Source organism: Dicentrarchus labrax, unplaced genomic scaffold, assembly GCF_905237075.1.
Source record: "Dicentrarchus labrax unplaced genomic scaffold, dlabrax2021, whole genome shotgun sequence".
Lineage (NCBI taxonomy): Eukaryota > Metazoa > Chordata > Actinopteri > Moronidae > Dicentrarchus > Dicentrarchus labrax.
The window spans coordinates 3049364-3073888 of record NW_026136718.1 but is presented as its reverse complement, the minus strand read 5'-3'; the positions used below and the strand labels follow the sequence as shown (position 1 = coordinate 3073888).

Below are 24525 nucleotides of genomic sequence, written 5' to 3'. Positions count from 1 at the left end.
TGTTGATGAGACATGTTTCTGTCTATCAGGTCAGCTAACGACTTCCCTAGAAAAATTCATCCAGTCTGAGACATCATTTGCCTCCCCAACACTGAAGTTTTCAGTGTGGGTGCATTTGAAAACTTTATTTTTTTCATACTATTGCAAAACAAAATTCCTTGAGGGAGGGGGGGTGGACTTAGTGGGAGCTGACTAATAAAGCAATTGTCAAATATTTACCTCCATCCTTCTTTTGTCTTTATTATTATTTATTTCTCTTCATCTCTTCGTATGTGTCTGAGAGGGACACCGGATGCTGGGACGAGAAACTCATCCACCGCTCTGCAGAGTCCAGACCTCTGCTAATACACTCTGTGTGTGTGTGTGTGTGTGTGTGTGTGTGTGTGTGTGTGTGTGTGTGTGTGTGTGTAGTGTGTGTAGTGTGTGTAAGTGAGAGTGTTATTTGTGTGAGTGCAGAGCCTCATATTAACAACATTACCACACTTTCTAACTGAGGCGTTGTGATACACAGGGGGACTGAGTGTGATATCTGTCAGTGATGTTGATTTCCCAGCCTTACGTTCACTCTAATGCATAGAAAAACATGGTTTACGTCGGTCTGATCTGGGATTGTTCAGTTTGTTTTTGTGAATTTGTTTTGGGATATTTTTTGTGAAAGGCAAAGACAATCTAAAAAGTTGAAACTTTTTCTTCCTTCTCTTTTGGTTGGCAAACAGGAGACTTTTCCATAATGGCCACCATCTGGTGTTTCTGCACATAAACTTTATGTACACAAGTTTGAAAAACGAGGACTTTTCATATTTTTGGATTTTTATGTCTTTATTTTATAGCGACAGCTGAAGATATGACAGGAAAGGGAGGGATGGCAGCAAAAGGCCACCGGCTGGAATCGAACCCGGGCCACTGCGGTCAGGACTGAGCTTTGATACGTGGAGCACATGCTCTACCAGCTGAGCTAACTCATTAACAGGAACTATTTCTTGATGAGCAGTTCGTCTACTATTGTTGCCAGATACAGTCTCCGTACAGGCACCATGGCACCAAACCTGGCAACCTCAAGAAATAGTTCCACCACTTAGCTCCCCTAAAACATTCACATTTCTGTTTGTGTAGAGTTCATTTTTGAGCTTTATTTTATTTATTTGTTGAGCGTGTTTCCTCACCTTTGTCCTCACGTCCTCTGTACTAAATGTATTTCCCCGAAATGTTCAACTCTTCCTTTAATGACACTGTTCGTCTGTGGCTACGCCTTGCTAACAGGATCAGCTGTAGTGATACAGGATGAGATCACAGAGGTTCTACAGTGTCAGTACTCGGCTAAACAGTCACATTTTTTCCCAGAAAATCTTAGTTTTCCTTATTCCCACTGCTGTATGGGACTTTAGGGAGTCTCCAGTCTCTCTAGCTTTTAGCAGAGCTCACTTTGAATATTAAAACAGCTTGTGTGTGCGTTTCTAAATGTATCGGCGTTACTGTGAACCCGACCTCAGGCGAAGGAGAGATCAGTCAGTTGATGATTGGAACTTGGAAAACTTGAGTTCATGTACAGATGGTCACATGCTGCCAGTGACACGGTGTTGAATACTTTTTGTGAGGATGGAGATATTTGAATTGTGTGTGTGCGTGTGTGTGTTTGGCTCGATTTTCTCTCAGATGTATTGACAGCGGCGAGCGGAGACGGAGAGCTCGACATGTTTCTCAGAAAAGGCAGGAGACAGGGAGCCATCACTCTTCTCTTCTCACCACACGTTTTTTTTCCCCTTCCTCCTCCTCCTCCTCACCCACGTCGCTCCTCTCCTGCGCTGAAGACGTAAGTGCCTTAGACAGATGTCTGCTGCCTCTTGTCTAAAACCCTCAACGCGAGCTGCTGAGCTCGGCAAACTCTAATTAAGATCAATATTTCAATTTTTAGTAAAAGCGCACGAGACGGAGAGAAGACGGAGGGAGAGAAATCATCTGTCCGCGGAGACTCGCACAGACAAAAAGAAAGGTCAACTGTGATTCTTCACTGTGTGTTGGAGAGTTAATAAGACCTGGATTGCGTGTGTTCGTGGTACATGTGTTGTACGAGGTTTCTCCTCTTGAGCTTTACTTCCTTTGAGGGATCTTCCAGTTTATTACCAGTTGGACCTTATTTTCATAGACTGACTTTACTAATCATCAGTGGGGAAGGTTGTTTGGAAAAGACAAACAGGTCACCACAGATCACATATTGTAAAACTTCAGTTCAAAGCCCGGTCCCATTTACAGGCAGTCATTCTTTTTACTTTTTAGAACAAATGTCCAATATTTAGCGGTTTCTTTCGTCCTCTATGACAGTAAACTGAATATCTTTGGGGTTGTGGAGAATGTCAGTCAGCTTGGGTTTTCATCAACAATGATTGCCCTTTTTCACCATTTTATGGACCAAACAACTGATGGATTAATCGATAATGAAAATAATGGTTAGCTGCAGTCCTAATGTATGCACACAGTTTGTCTTTGCAATGAGGGATTATTAGGATTTCACCTTCAGTTCGACCTCCATTAAAGTGGTTTAGATGATCTGACTGTACTGTTCGTTCACAACCTGTCTGACTGCTCACACACCTTCTGAGTGATGGGCTGATAATAGTTACGACTGATCTGACCAAGTTGTTTCAGTCTGGGTCAGTTGGTGTTGACCGTCGGGAGCTAAACTCATACAGTGTAGAAGGATTCCAGTTGTCTTCTGATCAGGGGCAGAGTGGGACTCGCTTTAAGCTCTGGAGTTAAAGAACAGCGGCCCTCTGGGAGAAATTGGGCAGTTAAGACTGCAGACAATTAAACCATCCTGTACTAGACACAATCGACTGATAAGTGAAAGACAACTAAAAGAAACTTTTCTAAAAAAATCACTGTAACTTGTAATTGGTCTCTGGTTGGTTGCAACGTCAAGACAATCCTGACAAACAACCAACAACTACAAAATGAAAGAAACATGGAGTCAAAACCGCTTTTCCTTTTTATCCTTTGTACGTTTTTAACGGTATGGACGTAAAAATAGGTCTTAAATTGCTTTAATGGTCTTAAAAAGTCTTAAATTTAACCTGAAACCTGCAGAAACTGTGGGTAGAAGTTCTCTCAGCTCAGTCCACAGGCAGATTAACTCACACCCGGAACAGTAGCGGCCCACCACGATTTTGTCCAGAACCTCCTGATCACCACAGAGTAGGGATGCACCTATACCACCTTTTGGACCAAATAATAACAAGCACTTACTTTGGGGTATTTGCTGATACTGAGTACTTAATAATATCGTTACAGTTCTGATGAAAACATGTTTTATGTTCATCAGATGTTCCTCACTTTCTGACTGTGAGAAACTAAATCTTGTTAATGTTGTAAAAGCTGCTTAAAATACCTCCGAACTGCTGACATTGCTTCTCCTCCACCTACCTGCTCAACTAAGGTTAGGCTGCTGTACAGTGGTATCGACAGTACATGAGCTACGTAGGTATGGGACCCGATGCTGGTATCGGTAGTGCATCCCTACCACAGATAAAAGAGTATTCATTTATAACACAGAGCCACAGTCAGCTGAAGTCCACCTCACTCTGCATCTTAACATATTTCTCTCCCCGTTCTGGGTTGACTGCAGTATAAATGAGAGGCTCGTTTTAATGAATGAGCTCTTGTGTTTCAGTAGTCATCGCCTACGAACCGCCCAGTGTGTTGTCTCTATGTACTCGGCTGTGTGTTCCTCTCGGACAGTCAAGACAAAAATCTGTGTATGTTGCTGGAATCATCATGTTGGGTTTGTCCAGTCTTTGACGGTTGCACATACTGTTCGCAATGTCACCCTGTTCCCAGACCTCAGCAATGACTTGGGTGAGTCCCACCGTAAGAAGTGGTAGTCAAAACGACTGCTGCTTCGAGACCAAAAACCTTTTTATCACTCTGGTGAACAAACATGATTTCTATACAAGCGGGGCCTCCTACATGTGGTGAAACTCCTGATTTCTAAAGTAAGCCTCCCTGTTAACTTCAGCGTCCGCGCACATGCGTGCGTGTCACATCCCCACACAATTAAAGCTGATTCCTCCACAGCAGCATTAGTGGCTTAACGGCGGTGACAAAAACCTCCAGGCCTCAGATAACCCTGAGCCACCTCCTGGAGCCGCTCTCTTTGGTCTGGATGCTGGCTACCTTGGCTCAAAGCTCGCCTGGCGGCCGGCTCAAAAGCCCGCCGTCGATCCTCCACCTTGCTGATGTCCGTTTTGCTTAAATCGGAAGAACTGCACTTGCAGCGAAGTCCCAATATGCAAAGGCACAATGAAAACCCTGACTTCAAAAATTTATGTCTCAAGCCCTCGGCCGCAGACACTCCCCTTCCCCTGACAATGAATGGACCACAGCAGATCTTCTTAAGTGTGCCATTTCAATGCGGACTGCTTAGCTTTGCGTTTGAGGGCCAGCTCCTGCTTATTTGATAAAAAAAAAAACCCTCTCCTAATGACTTAGCGCACCTAAACTTAAAATACCTTGATATGATTTCCGTCCCTTCATCTCATACTCTTCTTTTCATCCTCGCCAGCAGATTTGAGGGAAGGTGGGGGGGGCGTATTTCATGGCCATTTCGGACTGGAAGTTAAGCTCAGCAGCTGCGCAAGGTTTTCCGTTCACATCTGACCAAGTTAAACTTACTGCCACCTGTTTTTCCCGCAGATAGGCACTTTATCCCGCAGATAGGCACTTTATCCCGCACATATATCACTCACATATCGGGGGCTGGATGGGACTCTGGGGGGGCTGCCGCTGCTGAAAGGGCTAAACGGGTCAGGTGAGGCGGTGTCCCTGCTCACAGTCCTGCTCACATGATACTATCGACATCCTGCTCAACCGTCCTGATTTCCTTTACCCCCCCCTCTGAAAGCCTCTCCCTGCAGGAAAAAGAGACATATGCGTCCAGGATGGAGAGCCACGCGGCGGGGCTTAATTATCCGTCGATCCGCGGAGATGAGACGGGATGCAATTTGTGGTTAATTGCGAATGAAAACCCTGCAGACCACCGCCGGGACTATCCAATCATACTTAACCCGCGCGCAGCCACACGCGGCCTCCTCGCAGCCTCGCGGAAATGCGCATTGATTTTTGTGGCGGAGGGGGCGCGCGGCCTTCCATCGATCAGTATTGATAGATTGGTAGTTTGTGGTGTCAGAAGCCTCCTCGGGCTTCCTCTGAGAGTAAAGCAGATACTATAAGCTGTTTTTAATTTGGCTTATTTCTGAGAGTTACAGTTTGTATACAGTAAAAGACTTTATACTGCTCTTTCTCTCATTTTTATACATATTTAAGTCTAAAAGTATAATTGTATTAATTTGCTATAACTTTATCCTGTATTATCTGGGTTTCCTCCTCTACATGTGTTCCTCTCACTGTGTGGAAGCACACTGACAGCTACCAGTCATATTCATTTTATTCTTCAGCAGATTTGGATAAATAACTTCAGTTTAACCTCAATTGTTCTTTTTTTAGGGGCCAAAGGTGTAAATTTGATTGCAGTGGTTGGTCACAAAATATCAGCAAACATTACTGCATAAAGAACACTGTGTGTTTCTGTAACCGGCTGCTTTATTGCAGAAATGAAATATTAAATGAGTTGCAAAGACAGAAAAGTTCGTTTGAATATTGTGGCGATTAAAAGTTTAAAAACTCATTTCAGAAAAGATTAAAATGTCTTCATGATGCAGAAGATCATTACAAAGTCTCTAAGAGTCTAAACTATATTCTCCTTTAAGTCCCTATAAGGTGATAAATGTGTAAATTAACAACCTGGAAGATATTTTAATCCCATGTGAAATCCAGCCGCAGCCTGACAGCCTGATTACAGAACTGACACACAGTTTGGAAACGGTGAAAACTGTTCCTCTGTTCCGAGTAAACATTTTTTTCTCTGGGAAACCAGCGGAGCTCTCGTCTTACTCCGCTCCGCCGTGCAGTAGCACCTGCTCGGTCACTAGAGGGGGGGATCTGCTGCACCTGTTCTCCCTGCGCGCTTCGCTCGCTTCCGGCTGCGCTCGGCTCCGCTCGGCCGGAGTGGAGGGCTCTGCTGTGGGAGAATGCAAATGCACTGCTGTGATCTCCTCCCATTGGCCCGTCACACCTCTGTGTGGGAGGGTCGGGGTGGTGGGGGGGAGGCACGCTGTCTTTATAAGAGCGGATTGCCTTCCAGCGCCTCAGTGACACTGCGTGGTTGCACCGTGGAGCTCTTAGAAACAGTTAGAGGGCCTTTAGAGAGAAAAGCAACTGGAATTGATCACCTCTTGCATAATAATACACACACAGTCAACACGTAAGGTCAGCAGCGCGCCCCGGTGAGGGGGGACAGGACCGTGGGGACCGAAGCTGTCAGTAATCCGCTGCTTGCATCAAATATCTGGACTGACCACAACACCAGGGGACCAGACTCTCCTGTCCCTCCCAGCAGGAGCACTACCTGCAGCTCCAGACTAACCTCTGATGCATCTGAACTTTCAAAACTTCTGCACGTGCCATTCCATTTTGGATTCCCGGGGACCTTTTTGGCACACTTTTACGCACGCCTGCGCGTCCGCCCTGTGACTGTCACACACCGTCCGAGCTGATTGTGTGAGAAACTTTGTATCCGGGCCATGCTGCAGTGACTCCAGCCCGCTGCCTGGGACTTCATGATCAAGTTGTAAACAGCGGGAGGCGAAGAAGGATGCTTGGAAAATATTTATAACGCACCGAGAGGAGGAGACGAAACCTTTTCGTGTTACTTGATCGAGCAGAACCGAGGGGACAGTAAATCACAAGGAGGCAAGTAGGCTGCAGAGGTGAAGCGAGGACAAGACAGGTTGGTGTCTCCAAATTCACCGGGCTCGAGTTTCAGCCGCCCCGGGGGCTCCTGGTATTAAAGCGTGCATTTGACCTGGGATAAGTTGTCAACAAGAGCAGCGAGCGGAGGCGAACTGGCAGGTGTACAAGTTCATTTACATGCATACGTATATTCACGCCACTATATATAGAAGTTGTCTTAGGGACGAGCAGCCTTAAAAAGTTTCTCCACCCACCCGCCGGCCCTGCAGCAGCCCCACGCACCGGGCGTGTGCGTGTGTCTATATATACACCACACAGGCTTTTATTCCTCTCCGCAATCTGTATCCGAGAGGGCTGCCCGCCGTCGGTTTGGCTGTGAGGGCAGGAGTCGTCGCATGGACTGAAATGGCCACCGACCTCGCCATGAGCGCAGAGCTGCCCAACAGCCCTCTGGCCATCGAGTACGTCAACGACTTTGACCTGATGAAGTTTGAGGTGAAGAAGGAGCCGCCGGAGGCCGACCGCTACTGCCACCGCCTCCCGTCGGGCTCTCTGTCCTCCACCCCGATCAGCACACCCTGCTCCTCCGTGCCTTCCTCGCCGAGCTTCTGCGCCCCGAGCCCGGGCGCGCAGCCCAACCAGAGCCTCACCAGCGGGGTCAACAGCAGCGGCAGCAGCAACAACAGCAGCGGCAACAACAATCACAGCAACGCGGGCAAGCCTCAGCTGGAGGACCTGTACTGGATCCCCAGCTACCAGCACCACATCAACCCCGAGGCGCTCAACCTGACCCCGGAGGACGCGGTGGAGGCCCTCATCGGTAACGCGCACCACCATCACCACCACCACCAGGCCTACGAGGGCTTCCGCGGGCAGCAGTACGTCGGGGAGGACCTGTCCACGGCCTCGGCGGGCCACCATCACCAGGGCCATCACCACCACCATCACCACCACCACGGCCACCACGCCCGCCTGGAGGACCGCTTCTCGGACGAGCAGCTGGTCAGCATGACGGTGCGGGAGCTGAACCGGCAGCTGCGGGGCTTCAGCAAGGAGGAGGTGATCCGCCTGAAGCAGAAGAGACGCACCCTGAAGAACCGCGGCTACGCGCAGTCCTGCCGCTTCAAACGCGTGCAGCAGAGGCACATGCTGGAGACCGAGAAGTGCACCCTGCAGAGCCAGGTGGAGCAGCTGAAGCAGGACGTGGCGCGCCTCGCCAAGGAGAGGGATCTTTACAAGGAGAAGTACGAGAAGCTGGCCAGCCGGACCTACAATGCCGGCGGACCCGCGAACACGAGAGATCCGTCCGGGAAACAGGCCAACACCGAGTTCTTCATGTGAGAGACTGACTGTAGCATAGACTCTGAGTTACACCCCCCCACCCCCACCTAAACATCCTTGTTACATTAATTTATATTTTTCTGCGTTTGTGTTTTGTTTACAGTTATTCCCTCGACAGAAAGACAAGTAAACAAACAAACATTAGATGCGCTTTTTGAGTCTTAAAGATGTTTCGGCTAAACTTCTGTAAGCTCACTGCGACCTGTCAGCTGAGCACATGGGATCACTTAGCCTGGAGACTTCTCTGTGGTTGCTCAGAGGTCTTATTGAACCAATCTCACAGTTAACGTTCACTGTCTTAATTCAGAGGTGATTTTGTCTTAAACCTGGGGGGGGGGGAGTGACTGAAACAGAAGCAATACGCCGCCTCTCTCATGGCTCCAGAAAGCTCTACAGACTGTGTGTGAGAGAGTGAGGCGGTCCGGGATGCAGAGAAGAGACCTTTCAATATTGCAAGTCTATAGTTTCCCATCCCTATTTGCAACCCTGCATGCAGGACATGTATGGTAACCTCCAGTCATCTTCCCAGAATCCTTCCACATGTATGGAAAGCATGGCCCATGGTTCTCTCCTCCTCTAACGCTTCTCCTCCTCCTCCTCCTCTCTCTCCATCCTCCTCTGCCATCAGTAAAGGCCTGGGTTTGCAAAAAGCCACAAAAATGTTCTCCCACCCTCCTCCCCTTCTCCTCCACCCACCCCCAACATAAAGAGAGGTGCAAGGACTGCGGACAAAAATGCAACAATCTGCTATACTGCGAAACATGGATGCGTCTTTAACTGCTATTTTCAATCAATTTTTCTATTGTTTTAAAAGGAAAAGAAAAACGACAAAAAGAGATTAACTGAGCCAGATTTTAGACTGTATTTATTTCCACCTGTACATAATGTGTAGAGAAAAACAGTTAACTGTGTTATTTTACCTTCTCTCTTTTTAAAGAAAAACTGCTTTTGTTGCTTGGATTATTCGACATGTCTTAATACAAATGTTTGTATGTTACAGCATGCAAATCGTCTATGGTATCCTCCTCCTAACTGAACATGTGTAATGTCAAAGGCGAGCCTATACTGCACTAAGAAGAGATCAAACTGGACAAACGTTTTGTTTTCTACTAATAGGACCTTTGATCTGTTACTCTCTGAGAACCTGGATGTAAATTAGATGGGGGGTGGAAGCCTCATTCATTAGATGGACAAGGACTGCATTCGCTGCTAAAACTCTATGCACCAACCTGATGATTAAAATGATTTAGTTTAATGGGTTTATTTTTCCTTTTTTTGGTTTTTTACTTTGAATATTTGTAGACGAAATTTTCTAGGGCCTGCGGGTTTATTCTGCAGCCCGGTGTCTTAATGAGGTCTTGTGTCTGATAGGAGGATGCTTTGATTGTTTGAAAAGAGGAAGACTTTGGCCGCTGGTAGAGAGCTTACTGTTCTTGGAGTAACTCGATGCATTATTCTGTCAACAAGAAATCCCTGGTTCGTGTGTTTTCTGCTGCCTAGATATATGTGCAATATTGTGCAGAAGTGTCCCGATGCTGAGCCTACCTGTTGGGGGGTGGTGGGGAGGGGAGGGGGGGCGAGGAGTTGCAGGAAGAGAGGCTGGATTCGGATCAAACCGCCTCAGAAAAATAACAAATACATGCGAAAATAAATGTTATTTTTATTTGAATGCTCCCAAAAAAATGTGCGACCTTTTCAGCCAAAAGAACAGAAAAAGGAATATTGGAAATGAATCTCTGCAAACAATTTCCCTTCAGTAACTTTCTTTGTTTAAATTCGATTTATTTTTTGGAGGGGGGGGTTAATAAAACCTCAAATTTTCGTCATTTTTCCTGCAGCAAGTGCAGTCTAAAAAAATAAATCCTAATTCGATGTGAAAGGAGTCTGCGGTGGGGGAGAAAGGGGGGAGATAAAAAAGGAAAAGCCAACTTCTGCACAGTGCTGTAAATGTATATCTGTACATATAATTTCTATATTTATTCAATTAACGTGTCAACAAGTGAAAAACCTACAAAGTGGAACGTTGTTGAGAATCTTGTTTTCATAATGTTTAATAAAAAGTTCTGTCCCAAAACCTGTCGGACTGCTGCCGCCCTCATTGCTACAGGAACACCGCTTTTATTCTGAAAATAACTAACTAACAAACAAAAAAGGCTTCCTGCTCCTCAATAATTGAAGCTTTTGGTTTTATGTAAGAATGTCATACATTGGGATGTTGCTTCTTATTTTAGGCCAGCTGAGTCTCCTCGCTGCTGAACGAATGCAGGGAATAAAAAACAGAAGCCCGTTAAATAGATTTAAATCCATAATATTCCCAAAAGATTGATTCTAATAGAGCCAGAAAATAATGATGTTCATATTTGTGAAAGAAAGAAGAAAATCTAAAGGAGGAAGCAGTTAGAGTTTTTACGTTTTATAAAATAAAAATATGTATAAAGTGTTATAATATAATAAACTCATAAATGTGTCCAATTAATTTGATTTATTAACGATAATTGGTATTATATAATGAGCAGTAAAGACAGTACGAGAGTGTCAAAAATCACATTGAATCTCTATTATTGTTAGTACTATAATTATTATTGTTATTAGTAGTATTATTATTATTGTTGTTATTTTTATTAAAGGCAGCGCAAAAAAAAAAATTAAAATATTTTAAATACTTTATTTGAGCCTTAATTGGCGCTTTTTAATTTAATTTGGGTTTTTTATTCTCTGATATCTAACCGAGGAGCGCGCGGCTCAGAAGTTAAAGGGCAGTTTGTGGATTTGCTTTTTGTACCGGACTCATCCGGTGTGGACGCTGCTCTGATGTCCGTGAACATCACACCAGATTTCTAGTCTGTGTAAATGTGTGTGTGTGTGTGTGTGTGTGTGTGTGTGTGTGTGGGAGGCGGACACAGCCACCCTCCTCCTCAGCTCCGCCGCCCCGGCTTCGGCCGACTGTCAGCGGGCCTCAGTGCGCCCATCAGCCGGTGATGGATGGGCGAAGCCGGCCTGCTCTCCGCCTCCGCCGAACAACGACGAGCCGAACTCTTCCTCACTCACTGAACTCTTCCTCACTCGCTGTATGTTTGGGTGTTTGACGTCCATAGGGCAGCTTCACATAATGTCCACTGTGTGCGCGCGCTCCTGCACGCGCCCTAGGCTGCATTAAGTGGTCTCTCCTCCTCCTCCTCCTCCTCCTCTCAGGGTGGAAGCGGCCCGGGTTGAGACAGATGCCTCCCCGCCTTGGTGCTGATGTGACACCGCCGTCAGGTTCGGTGGGTGGCGGCTCACTTCAAACACATATCATAACTCACCGTGTGTGTGTGTGTGTGTGTGTGTGTGTGTGTGTGTGTGTGTGTGTGTGTGTGTGTGTGTGTGTGTGTGTGTGTGTGTGTGTGTGTGTGTTTGCAGCTGTGTGTAAAGTTGAGTCAACTTTAAAGTCCTTTATTTTCCCAGCAGGACGGCAGTTACAGAAATGTGTAGAGTTCAAATATAAAAATGAGTGTTTCTTCTTGCAGGCTGTGAGATGAGCTCAGTATAGAAACCACACAACTGGCACATTTAATAGTTTTATTTGTTTAAAGAGTGATTGTGTATGTGTGAGTGAAAGAAACAAACACATGTATTTTAGTTCTTTTCCTTTTTCTAATTATTGATTATTTAAATTTTCCATCTTCCATCCTTGTAACATTTCATTTTAAACACACATTTTGTCACTTCCGTTCAGCTCTTCCTTTTATACCTGTATATAACGGACCTCTGCATACGTGTGTAGATTTGTTGTTGTGCTGTCCATAGCAACACAGGACATGAACACACATCCTCTCACCGCGTGCTGTCACTATCCGTCTGTATGTTTCTGTTCACCAACCTAAAATAACTGATTCAATTACTGAGTGATGAAATCTTTTGGGGGGGAAAAAACACACAGCTCTCACCTCAGTTCAAATTTTAATTTTCTCTTAATATCCCTTTCTTTCTCTCCCCTCTTTCAGCCTCTCCATCACTCTCCTCCTCTTCCTGTTTTTGCTGACTCAGAGGAAACGTTGAGCAGTGTGACAGCCATCAGCTCACTGAGAGTCAGAGAGAGAATGTGTGTGTGTGCTTGTACACACACACACACACACACACAGATTGAGATGGTTTGCAGCTGAATGAGGGGAACAGGCATGTACTGTGTGTGTGTGTGTTTATGTGTGTGTGTGACAGAGAGAGAGAGAGAGAGAGAGATCGCCATGACTACACTGTGAGGCTTTTCTTTCCATAAATCAGGGCAGAGTCCATCCGAGCTGCATCTGAGAAACAAAACAAGTGAAGCAGTGAGAGGGATGGAGAGAGAGAGACAGAGAGAGAGAAAGAGAGAGGGAGGATAACATACAGAGAGAGAGAGGGAGATAGAGAGAGGTGCAGTGTGTCTCTGGCGTCTAGAGCTGCTGCTGCCGAGATTCAACACAGTCAGCGTCTCTTCGGCTCAGCTTACCTACAGTATACCCACCTCACACACACACACACACACACACACACACACACCATAAACAGACAGTCCAGACAAACAGTGTGGAAGCAGCTGATAAATTCACATCCTTTTAATAAGACTGATAACAACCACAGCCTCCACCTCCTTTACCTGTTGTTGTTGTTGTTGTTGTTGTTGTTGTTGTTGTTGTTGTTGTTGTTGTTGTTGTTGTTGTTGTTGTTGTTGTTGTTGTTGTCGTCAAGGTGTCACCGACCGGGTAAAGCAGGCCCCTGGACCCAGGAACTCATGGGAACCCCAAAAAGCTCAGCTCCACTTTGTGACAATTAGGGAATTTGTTCCAAGTCAGGTCTCATATTATTACCTCTGTCGTGGCCCTGGAATCTGTTCTATAATAACTATAATAATAAAGTTACATTGTGCTCACGTGATGCGTGTTCTTAAATATAGGCCAGTTGTGTTTAATCAAATCACTGCACACTGACGGACACACAGACCAGAAACCAGTGGTAAAGCATTGCAGCACAGACGTATTGGTTTGTTTCTGGGTAAATAATGAGGTGTGTTTAAAGAGTCAGTCAGTACATTATACGTACAGCCACTTTATTACACTGTCAGTTGATTCTGGTTCCAGTCTATTAGGGTCCACTGCAACTAACGTTCTTTACCTTTATCCAGAGAAAGTCACATAATGCTGCCCTGCAGATCTGAAAGGAATCTGTTTTCATTCGTTTAGGGGTCGTTGTAACTGATGATAATATTGATATTTTCTGAGATGATTATCGTACCGTAAAAACCTCATACTGTCCAGCTAGTAGTCTGCAGTCTGCAGGTGTAATTTGTAAAGATACTGAGAGATTGAGAGCACTGAGAGTAGTAGTAATAAGATAGAGGTTTATAGGATTGATGCCCGCCTGTCACTCTCCACAAGTTGGACTCTGGACCACCGTTTTGGCCGCCACTGTCACCGTTTTCCATGTGGGCTTGAATAAAAAAGAGAAACCTCAGGGATTACATAGACGGTATAGACAGTAAAATCAGAGTTTTGCTGACCGCCAGATGTAAATCTGGGCATCACAGCTGAAACGGGTCTGCTCTAATTGGACTACTCGCACTACATGCACAGACGGAGTTAGAGGTGGTCAGCAGGGGCGGATCTAGAGGAATATTCATGGGTTGTCCAGATGGTGGCAGAAATATCTACTGATTAATCACAAACACATAATACATAATATTTTTTGCCGAATGAAGATATTTGAATGGAAAAACATCATTGTGGCACATTAATAAATAATAATATGTAAATAATTGTTTTATGTCTAATTCTAAAGACATTTTTCCAAATAAAAGTCTTTTTTCATTGAACTTCTCACTGATTCTAAAATGAGGCCATAACAGATCAATAAATTAGATGTTAATTTATGTCTTTTAACACATTATTTAAAAAATGTATCTAAATTTGTTAAATTTGACAGCATCTGACACCAAACTGGGCACTTTTTAAAGATGGCCGCCACCACCACCTTTAGATCTGCCCCTAGTGGTCAATCGGGGCCCAACAGCAGATTTTTGCCCCAGGTTCCTCTAGCTGGTTAGTCCGGCCATGGATGATGTTGTTCTCACTCAGCTTTTATTCAGATGATCAAAACTGTACATTCTCATTTAACAGCAGAAGGTGGAAGCAATTGATGCTTTTATTTTGAAGAGTTGGGGCCTGGTGCCATTCAGACCTTCTCATTTAGCAGAAACCCACGCGGCTCCATACAGTGGAGGTGTTCTCGCGCTCCAGTTAGGCCCGCTCCCCTGGGACGGGTTCGGCTTCAAAAAGTTGTCACCCTGCGCAAAATGTAATCGACATTTTTGATAAATCACCCGCGTGCTGTTAACGCTCACGGGGTATTAATAATTATTACTCCTGATCTGGTGATTGAGTTAGTGACCCGGGGCCAGGAGCCCCCCTCAGAGCGGGAGAACCAGGGGGCCACCGTACCGTCCCGAGCTGGTCCACCCCCCCCCCTGCCTGACGCACCCAGGAAAGCAATTTGGCACCGGTGGCGCCGTACTGCTGCTGCGACCCCTGAGCACATGCCCTGCCTCCCCACCAGCTCCACACACACACACACACACACACACACACACACACACACACACACACACACACACTCTGACACGTCGCATGCTGAGTAGACAAATTCAAACATGCTATCACAGGAGAAAATATGCCCAAACAGCAAATCTAACCTTGTCCCGTGCTTTGAAAATACAGTAATAAACAAACCTAACCGGCAAACAAACAAATAAATGAGAGCGGCGGGATGATGTGCTGATCTCTAAACAAGGAGGAGGAGGCGGGGTGGGGGTGTGAATCACAGAAAATGGGCTATGTTTGACCTGAAAGAAGGCAAAATGTGCCATAAAGATAAAACTGCCTCCAGATATTCTCTTCAAAGTATTCGAGCAGAATAACTGTTATCAAAGTAATTAGCAATATCACAAATAACTGTGGAGTTATAATTCTGTATTTATTGTGCTGCAGATTGTTTTGGGGCTTTCTGTGTCTTCTTTATGCTCAGTAGCAGTTTTAGCTCATTATTTGTTGCCAGGAATTCACTTAAAGAGAATTTCCTTCGTGTTATTTTATTTCCTGTTGATGGCGGTCACAAGGCGATTTACTGAGTCAACCTTTTAACGAGGGGTCGAGTTCCTGCTGAATCCCTCAAACCACCACTATCACTTCCATTCATGTTTCACTTCCCTGTGTGTGTGTGTGTGTGTGTGTGTGTGTGTGTGTGTGTGTGTGTGTGTGTGTGTGTGTGTGTGTGTGTGTGTGTGTGTGTGTGTGTGTGTGTGATTCAGCATTTTGTCTGAATCAACCAGTCATTATTTCTCAAGTGTCTTTCATTCTTACTGTGTCACAGGTCACACGGGCCTTTTTGTGTTGATAATAGTCGTTGGTTTGTGGCTGCGGTTTGTGGGCAGGAGGATCTCACACACACACACACACACACACACACACACACACACACACATTTATACACACAGTGGTGAAGGTGCACACACATGCTGTTGACCAGATGAGTCTGTGCAGTAATGCAGTGGAGAGGACTGTCCTCAGTGGCAGTGGAGGGTCAATCGGCAATCAATTATTCCACTCAGCCTGGCCTGCAGCCATACCACAGACTCACTTCCTGCACCAAACACACACACACACACACACACACACACACACACACACACACACACACAAAGACACACTCACATTCCTTCAGTCTCCAGTTCACGCTTATCCCTAAAAACCCACATATCTTTATATTTTACTATGTAAAGTGTTAAAAAACCTATGTAACATTACTACAAATTTGTATTTCCATCTACTTAGTTAGTTAAGTTTGTTTGGGCCCAGGTTTTTAGAGGGTTAGGGTTTGGTTTAATTGGTAAAACAGATTGGAATTTCCCTTGAGACTGAGCTTAAATGCTGAAATAAGATCATACATTTTTACACCATGACTGAAGTTCATCTTCAAATGTTTTTTGTTGTTATTGTTGTTTCGTATTAACCTTCTGGTTGTCACTAATTCTGATTCCCATTCACATCCGTCCCAGGCATCGTTATATGGTACGACAGTGTTCTTAAGCACATAACTTCTGCATGTCGCCTCCTTAAAGACTTTCCTTGTTTTTCCACTTAACTTTAAAACGCTCTCTGGACTCTCAGATCAGTATCCATTCACTCAGTGCTATTCTCAGTCTGTCCCTTACTCTCAGCAGGACTGTATAAATGTCACACTACATGAAGCCGGACCAGATTTTAAACACAATCGTGTCACATTTGAACGCCGAAGCTGTTTTTCTCTCTGACTGAGTCCTCTTCAGTCCTGAGGGTGGATCTCTCACAGACCACGCCGCCCGCTGTCATGTCACCCTCTACACCCGCAAAATGCCGCGCAGGCACTCACGGTGGCAAAGACGGTGCAGCTGCAGAGCCGAAGTGACTGAGGTGTCACTGAGCCTGACACACACACTCAGGACCTGGACCCAGAGGCAGACACACACTGTCCGGACTGATGCACATCTAAAAGGTAGCTTCCCCCCAGACGGAGGGACAGTGTGTGTGTGTCTCTGCGTACTGTTTGTTAACTGGGTTCTGTCATGTTTGCCAGGCAGGAGGACGCTCAGGCAGGAGCGGGGACAGACTCTGGACAGACAATGAAAAAGGAACTCCTCCTTCGCATGATACTCTTTCAGAACAAGGTCTGCTGATATGTTTATAGGTAGCAGACACTTCACAGGTAGCTAGACCTGGATTAGTTGATTTGCAGGTCAGACAATATCTAGGTGAAATCAGGGTGGAACTGTTTATTGAGTTCATGTTTGCCAGGGGTCGTAATTTATAGAATCACACTTTAAATGACTTATTTTGAAGGAGACACAGTTTTCCTCATGTGGTCTGTCTATTTTAATTTTACACAATAATCAAATTAACTGGTTTCCTAAAATATTAATAATTGTTTATTCCCAGGGACCTCAGTTTGTTTATATCTTTTCATCTCTCAACCCTAATCAGAGACTGACATATCCACCCTGTAACCTGTATGACATAGTTTTCAGGCCCTGCGCTAGATATAAGGATATCTCTTCTTTTCTGTACAGCTGTGTCAATCTAATTTGTGACAACTCTTCTGTCGCCTCACGCACAGGGAATGACATTCTCATTCTTAAAGTTAGGGTCAGTCAATCTGGATAAAGAGAGTTGATTGTTCAATGCAAAGAGTCTGTATTTGACAACTTGGGAGCACGAACGCCACCGGTTGTTATTGTGTGGCTTCCCATTTACCATAACCCAAAGTGTTGGTATTTGACGACCTGGGAATGAGAACTTTCTCCAGAATGACTGGCCCACCTTTAATCCCTCCAACAAGCTCTATCATTGAGGACCTGACCTATTTGGATCGCCGAAAAAGAGATATAAACAGCAAATCAGAGATCTGGAGAGATTACTTTAACTGCTCGCTATTCAGGAAAACATAGACATGGTTTGTTTTAACCATTGAACAAATCTCCAATGCTGACGTTTTCAGGATCAGTAATAGTTCCACATGTGTTGGTAGAAGTTTGGTAACTCCAAAAAGTTTTCCTCAATTAGATTTAGAATAAGAGCGAGAAAGAGAAAGCGTCTAAATTCAATCACTGCGCGTCTGACAGACTGTCGGAGTGACAGAAAGCGACGGTACAACGTCCTCTTTCTTCTGCGATGTAACGTAAACTGGGGTACACTCAAAGCCAAAAGCATGTCCTCATTTAGCCTGTTTAATACCGAGCAGAGGAACCATTCTGCGGGAAGACGAAGACGAGGAGAAATAAACAGAATGAAGAAGTGTTTGTGGTGAAGGAGTGCAGACTCAGCGCTGCCGCCGGCGTGCGGAGGAGACGGAGACAGAGTGCTGAAACTGTCATGGCAGCCCTCGCTCGGTGACAGAGAAGTGTGAGCCGTCACAGAGTAGACGAGGAGGAGAAGAAGCAAAGGAGGTAGAAACAGAGAGAAACTAAAGGGAGTTAGGGAAAGAGAGGAGCTACTTGTCTGACATGTTGCCTTTTCATTTAGAGGTATTTTTTGTGGTGAGAGATGTTGGCAGTTTGGGGCCAGCTGTTCTATTCTTTCTGTCTCGTGGTCTTTTCTCTAACTGATAATGTTCTCTACCTTCACTGCTGCTGTTGTTGTGAGAGTTGTTGCTGTTGTTACCGACGTTATTGTTCTGTTCTGGTTTCTTAGTTAAAATCAAGAATTTAGTTAGTTCAGGTTCTTTGTCACTCTTTAGTCCAATGAATACATTTCAAATGTGAGAGCCAAATAGATTAATGGAAATATTTATTTTAGGCTCCCTTTTTAATTTCCTTAATATCTAACACACAAGGGGGAGGCAGAAATGTGTCCTTCAAGGACAACTTCACTGACATTCTCTGGACAGTTTAAGTCTGCCACGGTGTACATACAACATATCCACATCTGGGAAGTAGGTGCAACTGAACAAGGTGTGGTATGAAAATTTACTTTTCAATAGCTTCAGTACAATATTTGCCATGAAATATGTCGAGGGGAACCTTTGATATATTTCCTCATGGTGAAATACAGTCCTATAAATGCTATAGAAACCAGCTATTTCCATTGACTGTCTACGTAAGCAGTCGTGCAATGCATTCTGGGAGCACTGTGGTGCGTTTTGAGAGATGGGACTTCACGTTGGCTGCCCCTTATTTCCGTAAAGTTAAGGTCTAAGCTACTTCGAAACCTAAAATCAGGGGGGTTCGGCAGGTCAACTCGCAAAGTCGATGTGGATGTAACGTGAAGACCGTTTCGGGAACTGCATGAATTATTTCTCACCTCAAATGTTTCCAAACGAGCCACCATGTTGGTCCGGTCTGAAAGCCGGGAGCGGATTGGTCAACAAGGTAAATGGACTTATACAGTGCCTTCATAGTCTTCTCCTCTGAGTGCTTTATGTTACAATCCCCCATTCACACACTGATGGCACAGTATCAGGAGCAATTTGGGGTTAAAAGAAACTTTGACGTGCAGAGGGAGGAGTCGGGGATCAAATCACCAACACTCTGATTATTGGACAACCCACTTAACTTCCAGCCACGGCTGACTAAAGCATCTAATGCCCTTAACGTCTAATAATGCCCCTGTGGAAACTTACCATTACCCTCTTGTTCTTGAGCTTTTGCCTGTATCACAATATTATCACGAGTATGTCAAGTTTGCTCAGTTGCCATGGAAATGTAGATGTTCTTACTTGCCATGACTCCACGAGGCCTTTTCCATCAACAGGGAACCGGCTCCGTTCTGGTTCAGCCACCTGGTTTCGAACCGTTCTAAACATTTCTACTGAAAATCTTTTTTAATTGGTACTGAACCCAAAAAGTTGGTTTTCCTTTGGAACCAAAGTTGGCGTGTCAAATTCTGCAGGTGGTTGGTTGGTTGCGCAGTGCCCTTTGTTGATGGCACATCCTTCATTACAATGGTTCTGCTCCACACTGGCGGAAATGCTGGCTGGATCACTAGATAGCACCAATGGTTCATGAACCAGAGCTAATTTGGTGGAAAAACACTAAGGGTTGACTTTAAAATTGAACCTGATAGTTCATTCACTTTTCAACCAATTCAAGCCCATTTTCAATAGACACACTGGTCATTTTTCACATGGAAATCACCAGAAACTGTTTACATGGCTGGGCTGTCATCATCTGTTTTAACAGTGGTTATGTCTCTGCTGTGTGAAATCCTCGCATTGAGTCAGGAATAATTTTTTCAAGCCACACAGGAGCTAATCTCGTGTGCAGTTGTGTGCTAAGAAGTATCAATATTCTGCAGATAACTGAACGGAGAGACAGAGAGGAGGAAGTGAGCAGATAATCTCTCGGGGTATCATCTTGTGGTGTAGGAGACTTAATCTAGATACCCTCATCAGGACCTCACTGTGTCTTCATGTTGACTCGACCACCTGTATAATTCTCTGTGGTGTAGATCAGCAATCGAGCGTGGCGACATTCACACGCAATCAGGCTGATGAGCGGTTGGACACACATTACCGCCCCCCCCTGCTCCATCAGCCAGCAGGTCTCAGTCAGATAGGCCTCCATGAATAAGTCATCCCCCCACAGTCCACTCACCTGCGCCTGTTTACACGGATTAAATTTGCATGGCCTTTATTAAGATTTAAGGACGGACGCCAGGTTAACATCAAAAACAAAAACAAGCTTTTATTTTGGCGAAATCCATGGTGCGTCCGTCTGGTGTGAGTGGATTGTTTACAGGTTAGTGCTGAAGTGATGTTTCGTTGAAAAGCTCTGACGGGGCAGAACTACAGTCTGGGTGGAGTTCAGTGCTTCAAAGAAGTCACACTGCATTGTAAGTATTTGGGTAAAATGATCTGTTTTCCATTCACTTGTACACTTTCACTTCTCAGATTCTGCCTAAAGGGGAAGTCATTAAGCACATTTACTCAAACAGAAAAGAAAATAGTTCCCTCATGGCAGCGACTGTGAGAACTCTCCTGTTTTTATTGACCATCCAAAAGATGCAGCTAGATGTTTCCGATCCTTGCCAAGCCTGCGATTTGATTCATTCACTCCCAAAAAAAGTGTTCCCTGTGAAGATAATCCAACCAATGATTACATTTTTCATCACAACTTAATTGGGAAAACTGTTAAACAATCTTTCTAGGAGGTCAGTTGATGAAAAATCATGGTATTTAAATTTATAAATGAAAATATCTCGATAAGAAGAGCATTAACTACAGGCCACAGGCTGTCTATCGTTTTTCATCATTCCCTACTTTTCTTCTTTCCTTCCTTGATTACTTAATTCCTAAATTCTGACGTTCTTTCTATGCACTGTCCTTCCTTCCTTCTTTCTTTCATTCTTTAGTGCTCCAAAAGCATTAAAAAACTCCCCAATCTGGACATACTGCATGACACATACCCAACAGTGAAATCAAACTCTAAAGAATACCTTTACTTTGGATTCATGAGCACATTTTACTGCTATGACTTTTACTTTAAGCGGCTACAAGGAACTTTCATTTTGTGCTGACTGTGGCGGCCCCGTGGACAAAAGTGGTAATGTTTCTACCTTTCAAGGAGAATCCGACCCACTCCAATCCGGTGGCAGGCATAATAACATTCTCGATGATGGTCTTGTTTATTCAGGTTATCAAGAGGCATCGATATTTAATTCTGACTGTTTCATAACCAGTTAAAAGGGCTCTTACTTTTAATTTTCTGGTATTACCTCACAATGGTGTTAGTTTTTAGGAGTAAAAGATTAGAATACTTTCTCCACCACTGGATTCTGTTGACTTTGCCCACGGAGCAGAAGGACGAGTCACATCTGCAGCCTGTCAGGTTGAGCTGGGCTGAAGTTGAGGTTGAAATGTCACGTCTCTCATTAGCGAAATGTCCCAGAGTGCGTCTCCGAGTCCTCTGAACGATGGAGCAGTGGTGCGTTTGGTTAAAACCTCAGGATTTGCGTCCGGAGTAGAGGGGAAGTGGAGATTCATCAAACCTGTCAGGAGGGGAGCGGGTGGGAATCCCCCCTGGAGAGGGAGCTCACCCTGGTCCTGATGAGACAGATTCATCTTCCATATCCTGTCAGACCATCGGACCACCATGGTTTTGTACAGAGAACGAGGAATGAGTGACAGCTGTGGGAAATCTAGAGTGAAAAATGAAGGGGTGGACAGAGGGGCGGAGCGTGCAGGGCTGTGGAGAGGGCGACCAACAGAAGGGTTAACAAAGTCGCTAATTGGGAAGGGTGGGAGGACAATATTTGTAGTGGAGAATATAGTATAAAGTATACTTTAAAGCTGCAGTAGGTAACCTTTATAAAATTAACTTTTTGTCATATTTCCTGACACTTTCACTGTATTCTGACAGCGGAACATAAGACAGATCATCTGTGAAAAAATCAGGTTCCTCTGCCTCCTCCTAGTGCTCCTAATGGCAGTTGTAAGAACCTGAACGAAAACAACCAATCAGAGTTGAGAAAGATAGTTTTTTGTTGAGTCTCATATATAGGTATAGGTAGTAATATGGACTATGGAATATACTACACTACAGTATACAGCTACTGTGTTAGAAACAAACACTAATGAAATCCGTCAGCTGATTTAAATCAGTGGAACAGGCAAAATCAAACCCGTATATGTCATCTGGATCCCATCAGGCAGAGAAATGACACTCAATTATGACACTCAACATGTGAATTATGCCCATTTGTTACAATAATTAAACACATCTCTCAGTTCATGTTCATATTTCATCTTCCCACAGGAGGGACCTGTTGAAAGAGAGACAGACTGAGGGCATCCTGTTGTCTCAGTGGTCTAAATGTGTATTCAGGCTGAACACAAAATGAATTCTGGAGGTGATTCAATGGAAAGATGCTTATTTGTTTATTTGATATTTATTTGTGTTATATATATAGTAGGGATGTGTGAGGACAGTGATATGTTTCGATATTGGACATGAAAAAGTAGTATGGACCCATCCCTAAAATATATATATATATACGTATGTGTGTGATTTGTTCACACAAGAGAATATTTAAACAAATATGTACTCATACATTTATAGTGCATGTGTGTGAGGGCGTGTCTCTCCTGCACTGTCGTGGCTTAATAATCAGTCTCAGTGGGGCTCAGATGGGATGTTTCTGCACTGGTCTGATACTGCATGTCATAAGACCAGTTCTGATTAACTATTCATGAAGCATGCAGCGGCTCTTTTGTGTGTGTGTGTGTGTGTGTGTGTGTGTGTGTGTGTGTGTGTGTGTGTGTGTGTGTGTGTGTGTGTGTGTGTGTGTGTGTGTTTGGATGGGGTGGATGGGATGTGACAGGGGTGTCAGTGCACTCAGTGGGAGGTCAACTTCAGGAGAGAGAGAGGGGAAAGGTGCTGAGTTACCAAGGAGATAGTTCTCACTCCAGCCAGGCAGAGTGAAAGACAAACACACTGCGTGCACATTAATGCAGAGAGCTTGTACCCACAATGTTTTTTTAATTAATAACTCCTGTTTCAGGGAGGATCATAACGCACACGAACCACTGAACCATGTCTGGAGGAACTTTTCACACCATCACCCCAAGTCAGGATCTGCCTCCTATTCCGCCTATAAAGGTGTGTCCTATGGACACCTGAGGGCTTCGCCCCCGATTAGACAGGCTTTAAATGTACTGTACTGTTTTCCCAATCCTCTTTGGCCTCAAATAGATTAAAACTTGATGGTTTGGGTTGGTCCGTGGCACCTCATGAAGCCACAGATTTCCATATTTACCACCAGAAAGTGTGTAAAATAATAAAGATGTGTACTCAAGCTTATTTTCTGAAAGTAAAAGTGTGTTCATTTGAAACTATTTATAAAGAAGAGTTCAATATTGTAATATATATATATTATATATAATATTTTAGATATGGATCTTTAGCCATGAGGCTGTTAGGCTAGGTTAGCATACATTTCAAAAGCATGAGAAAAACTAATTTCAAGAACACTAAAGCCCTATCTGCACAGGACTTGTATTACCTGGGGACCTCTAGTATTATTTGTAGTAAATGAAGAAGTCGTCTGTGAACCCAGTCCCGTGCAAATCAGATATGTTTACGATTTGTAAAGTAAAAATTCCACCACAACTTGGCCGTATATTACCAAACACAGAGGTCATTTGATAATATTAGTCCCTATAGCCAACCGACGTGTTTCTTTATTTCGTCCTCTTTATTTCTAATCCGCTACTCCCCGAAGCATGAACACTACTTTCGGGCTCCTTCTCACCTCCTGCAGGTAATGAGTGCACCGCCTCTGGCAGGTGTGCATGTCTTTATCGCCTTCCTCTGCTTTCCCTTTCTTCTCTTTTTATGTCTTTTTAGTGTTTCTTTCACTCTTCTTTCTCCCTGTCAATCTGTTCTGTTATTCATAATTCTCAACTACATTTTCTGGTTTTATAAACAACAAAGATTTCAACTGTGGTGGTGTGATCGGCACATCGCCAGGCTTTCTCTCCTCCTGTCTCCAATTAGGGGTTTATTTCCCATGATGCTTATTGTGCTGTGACTCAAGAGTCCACAGAGACTAACCACCTATGTTTTGTGTTTGTGTGTGTGTGTGAGTGTGAGCCTTGTATGTGTGTAAAGTGAAAACTCTGATGAGGAAATGCACAGTCAGCAGGCATTATACACACAGGAGAAAGACGTGATAAGAGAGACAAGGCGGAGGAGGGAGAGAGAAAGAAAAAGACCAGAAAGTAGAAGATAGAAACTAACATAAAAGAAAGGAAGATTTGTTATAACACTTTAATGCACATTTGTATGCTCTCAGAGTGTTTATACATTTTAAATCTAATATACATCCTAATAAATCATAGTAAACC

General features: G+C 44.4%; 1 protein-coding gene across 1 annotated transcript; it reads left to right on the top strand.

Annotated features, from left to right (window-relative positions):
* Positions 1–6192: 6192 nt before the first annotated feature.
* On the top strand, positions 6193–10216 carry mafaa (v-maf avian musculoaponeurotic fibrosarcoma oncogene homolog Aa). Its single transcript, XM_051377234.1, has one exon. The coding sequence runs from the start codon at positions 7207–7209 to the stop codon at positions 8140–8142; it is 936 nt and encodes a 311-aa protein (XP_051233194.1). The 5' UTR covers positions 6193–7206; the 3' UTR covers positions 8143–10216.
* The last annotated feature ends 14309 nt before the right edge of the window (positions 10217–24525 follow it).